At 37.0% G+C, this 4,777-nt stretch overlaps 1 protein-coding gene across 1 annotated transcript; it reads left to right on the plus strand.

Annotated features, from left to right (window-relative positions):
- apof (apolipoprotein F) lies at positions 1–4,478 on the plus strand. Its single transcript, XM_081379982.1, has 2 exons — positions 1–88; positions 1,783–4,478. Exon 2 carries the CDS (start codon positions 1,825–1,827, stop codon positions 3,043–3,045), a length of 1,221 nt encoding a protein of 406 aa, XP_081236108.1. The 5' UTR covers positions 1–88; positions 1,783–1,824; the 3' UTR covers positions 3,046–4,478.
- Positions 4,479–4,777: the final 299 nt, after the last annotated feature.

Below are 4,777 nucleotides of genomic sequence, written 5' to 3' on the forward strand. Positions count from 1 at the left end.
GAGAGTGTATAACGAGGGATAGGGAGATGTACATGTTTTTCGTGAAGGCTGGATTCTATCACAGAGGTACTATCGGGATTGTTAGAAGGTAGGAGTCTTATTAATCTCATATTAATATAAAGATCAGTAATTCCAAATAACATTCAAATGACTTGAAATATAATTTCCTCTGTAATTTAGATAAAATGTATAAAAAGTTATAATCTTTTTCAACTAAATCTGACAGACTGCATGTTTGAGAAATGTACTTAAAGGATTTGAACCCCAAAATGAAAATTTTCTAATAATTTACTCACCCCAATGCCATCCAAGATATCCATGTCTTTCTTTCCTCAGTGGGAGAGAAATTCTGTTTTTTGAGGAAAACATTTCATGATTTTTCTTCTTACAATGGACTTCACCATCGTTTTTAAGTCCAAATCAATGCAGTTTCAAAAGTCTTTGAAGTGTTTAAACGGGCTGTACGCGATCACAGCTGAAGAAGAGGTTGTTATCTAGCGAAACGATAGGTTATTTTAAAAAAAAAAATTATAGACTTTTTACCTTCAATAGTTCGGATTGAGCTGATCAACAAACGGACAGGGAACTACGTCATCACGTTGAAAGGTACTGCCCCACTGTTTACAATGCGACCGTACGTAGGAGGATAGTTCAAATAGTATTGTTTGCTATTATATAGTAATAGTATTCAGTGAATATGAATATGAATAGTATATGAATAACATTCTGATGAATATGAATAGTAGTTCAAATAGTATTGCCGGCGCCGGCGTGACCTTTCAACGTGATGAAGTATTTCCCTGTCCGTTTGTTGATCAGCTCAATCCGAACTATTGAAGGTAAAAAGTCTATAAATTATTATTTATTTTTTGAAAATGACCTATCGTTTCGCTAGATAACAACCTCTTCTTCAGCTGTGATTGCGTACAGCCCGTTTAAACACTTCAAAGACTTTTGAAACTGCATTGATTTGGACTTAAAAACGATGGTATCCAATGAAGTCCATTGTTAGAAGAAACATCCAGAAATGTTTTCCTCAAAAAACAGAATTTCTCTTCCACTGAGGAAAGAAAGATATCTTGGATGGCATTGGGGTGAGTAAATTATTAGGAAATTTTCATTTTGGGGTGAACTAATCCTTTAAAAGTATATGATGAAATTTATGAGGAACGATTTTTACTTAATATTCCATTTAAAACTATTTTATAATAACATTTTACTTATTTTATTTCAATAATTTGAATGTATTTTAAATATTTTAGATGTATATAGAAGAAGTGTAAAAACATCAGGGAGGGAGAAGTCTTACCAAAAAAAAAAGTGCTCATCCCGTTCCTTCCTTTCTTTTCTCCCAGCTGCACAATGACAAAGACAAGCACACAAATACCCACTTATCTCATGGTCTCACCCCATGATGTAGCTACAGCTGCAGATATTTGTATAGATATACACAGGTCAAAAGTTTGGAATAATTAAGATTTTGAAATCTTAAAAATGGTTGCTGGAAATTCAGCTTTGCCATCACAGGAATAAATTACATTTCTAAACATATTACAATAGAAAACAGATATTTATATTATATATTTTACAATATTACTATTTTTACTGTATTCAAATAACATCAAATAAATGTAGACTTGGTGCTCATAAGACACGTCTTTCAAAAATATTAAAATAATCGTAATTGTTCCACACTTTTAAAGTGCACATAAACAGCTTCATGTACACTGCACATACAGTTAAACTTCTCTTTTTGTCTTCTCTCTTTTTTTTTTAATCCAGAACCCGCGATTTGCTTGGTGCTGCAAGACTCCACAGTTCAACATGGCTAAATGGGGCTCAAAACTCAAAATGTTACTTCTCATCCACCTCTTACTGTCTGAAGTAGTATTTGGCAGAGCTCCACTCCCTCAAAGCAGGCTGAGGCCCTCAGTCACTTCAAAAATTTCTCAAACAGAGCAAGTAGAAACACAAGTGGTTAAAGATGGTCTTCACGCCGCCCATCAGTTGGTCTTAAACCTCTCAGCCTCTCTACAAGGTCAGCTGGATCTCCAAAGCAATGCAAGTTGTGCAGAGCTTGCCAATGGAGGCTGGAGAGGGAAGGGTTTCTCTCAGGAAATATTGGGGTTGGCAATGGTGCCTGTGTTGGTGTCAGCAGGATGTTTGTCAGAAGCCCAGGCTTTGGTAATGCAACTCTACGCAGTGTTGGGCCAAAATGATACATGTGAATTTTTGCAGGACGTGCTGGTGCTGATCAAGAGAGGCAAAGATGGTGTCCATCACACCTTTACCAGTGGATTCCAAACACCGCCATCTCCTCTTATGCTCAACTCTGAGTCACAGTGCCACTTGCAGGCTGTTATATTTAACATCCATCAGCTAGCTGAGGTAGGTGAGAAAGTTGATGGTTATAAGGGTAAAGTTGGGCCTATGGGGAAATGCAAGGGATGGGTGAGGATGAAAGGCACTCAGTTACTGGGACAGGCTGCAGAACAGAGCAGGCCATTGCGTATTGGGGAAGCACAGCAGGCTTGTCGAAGCTTGGGAATCCAATGTGCAGGTGTGACCCAAGATGGCGATTCTGAATATTATCAAGTTATCTTGAGGCCTGGAAGCAGCATATTGCCTTCATCTAACTCTGAGAGCTGGATTCAGAATTGTAAGGTGAGGTCTGTACGTTGGCGCAGAAATGGGGTCCCTCAGCATCACTGTGTCAATGAAAAAGAGGAGCAAGTGTATAGTGTTGTGGAGTGGATTCCTGCAGTTTCCACGCTGTATAATCTGGGAACAGCCGTTTACTATGCTTCGATTAACTGCTATGATACTGCAAAAGAGAGAGCCATCTTCAGCACTTTGGATCTGGGCACAGATGCCCTCATGGCTGTAACCGGGGGAACTGCAGGGGTTGCTGGTTATGCGTTGGGGGCTGGTTTAAAAACGGGTGCGAAGGCAGGGATCAGATATCTGCTGAACAACATGAAAGAGGATGGCGACCTGCTAATGAACCAGAACAGCTTGGAGGATGGAAGTATCACTGTCCAATAAAAACCAATGAGGAAATTCAAGAACAGAAAGCATTGCTCTGGGAACTCAATGATTTTTCCACCAGCAGTAAATTATGTTTAAGAAGCTCTCTTGTATGTGTTCAGTCATAGTTTGCTTCTTTACAGTTCACAATATCAGTCCCATAAACATAATATTGAGAGTTAAATCTCTTAATTTCTACTGAAACTAATTAACTCCAATTTAATTTCTATTTAAATGCTGTTTTAATTACTCGTTTTAATTGGGTTTTCATATGTCCTAAATGTCACTTTCCATTTTGATTGTAATATTATTAATATCCAAAAGGTATGACATTAGCAGGAAGTAGGCTGACATAATTTTTTCTTGGGTAAAAAATAACGATAGCATTTATGAGCTTATTGTAGCAATGGATTTTTCTCAATTTAAAACATTCCATTCTGTTAGATAAAGTTACAGAAATCTGTATGATATTTTAATGATGTTCACCAAATGTGTTTTTGCACATGTGAAATTCATGTTTTTTTTCTGTAAGGAATATTATCAATATTTTAAAAGACATCCCTTTGATGCATCATGTTAAATTTCTTGTCATTGTGTAAATAATGCCTGAGCTTGACCAGAGCATGTTTCTTAAAGTCTGGTATGCCTATTTATAGAAATACTTTTAAAGTTTATTTCGACCTCAAAAGGTTCTGATTACAAGAAAGGCCAGTATCTATTTACAACCTACTCAACATATCATTTCTTCGTCAAACATCATGGGTAACATTTAACTATTATAGGGCAGTTATTTAAAGTCCACATGAAATCAAAATTGACCATACTTACTTTATTTGCCTAAATTGATCGTTTTGTGGTGAACAATTCATCCATGCAAGTCAATCCACACAAAAGACGCTTAACCACTCCCCTCAAACCGTTAGTCTGTTATGAGCAGAGATGGAGAGGAGGAGCGCTAGAGTAAAACCCTGCCCTCTGTTCAATATTCCGTTTCACTGGGAAATACGTCACAACACTGGAGAAAAGTAGTTTGCAACTTCCGGTTCACGCGGACTTTAAATCAATAACAGAAGAGCAGAACACAAGACAAGTAGAATATAAGATACTCAGACATAGCTCAATGACATTAATTTGTAAATGTCATTTTGAATATTGTCATGTAGGCTATGTATGTACATGTTGTATTGTAATAATGGAGTGAATGCTGTGAGGCGCGTAATCTTTATTATAAGCGGACGCGAGTAAAAGCAGTTGAGTTTAATCATATGCAGTCTCCTGTCATGAATATACATTACAAATATGAATATGTAACAGTTACACGTAAAATCAGTTAGAACTATTTCTACCAGTAGCCAATTTCAGATGATAAATTATTTGTTTTTGTTTTTATAAATAAATGTATCGTGTTTTATATATGAAAAGTGTAAAATAAATAAATGTAGAATAAACGTATTACATCTATCCCTTTTTGATCACAAAATGCTTTCGTAAAGAGAATGTATAGCTTTTTAAATTTCCGCGGTACATGATGATCTTCCAGAACATAACTTTCATTTCGTAATTTCTCGGAATGCCAGAAGAGAGCTCGTGAGTTTCGTTTCTGCTGCTGTTCTATCAACACCCCTCCGTTGTGAAGAATTTCATTGGCGGGTGCTTCAACCAATGGTGGTGGCCAGTGTGCCTGTCCGCACCAATGAACGAACGCGAGGGTTTCATACGCAACTAAATGGGTGGGACTTCATGATTCAGT

The sequence above is a fragment of the Scardinius erythrophthalmus genome (genome assembly GCF_964197995.2).
Source record: "Scardinius erythrophthalmus genome assembly, chromosome: 12".
NCBI classification, from domain to species: domain Eukaryota; kingdom Metazoa; phylum Chordata; class Actinopteri; order Cypriniformes; family Leuciscidae; genus Scardinius; species Scardinius erythrophthalmus.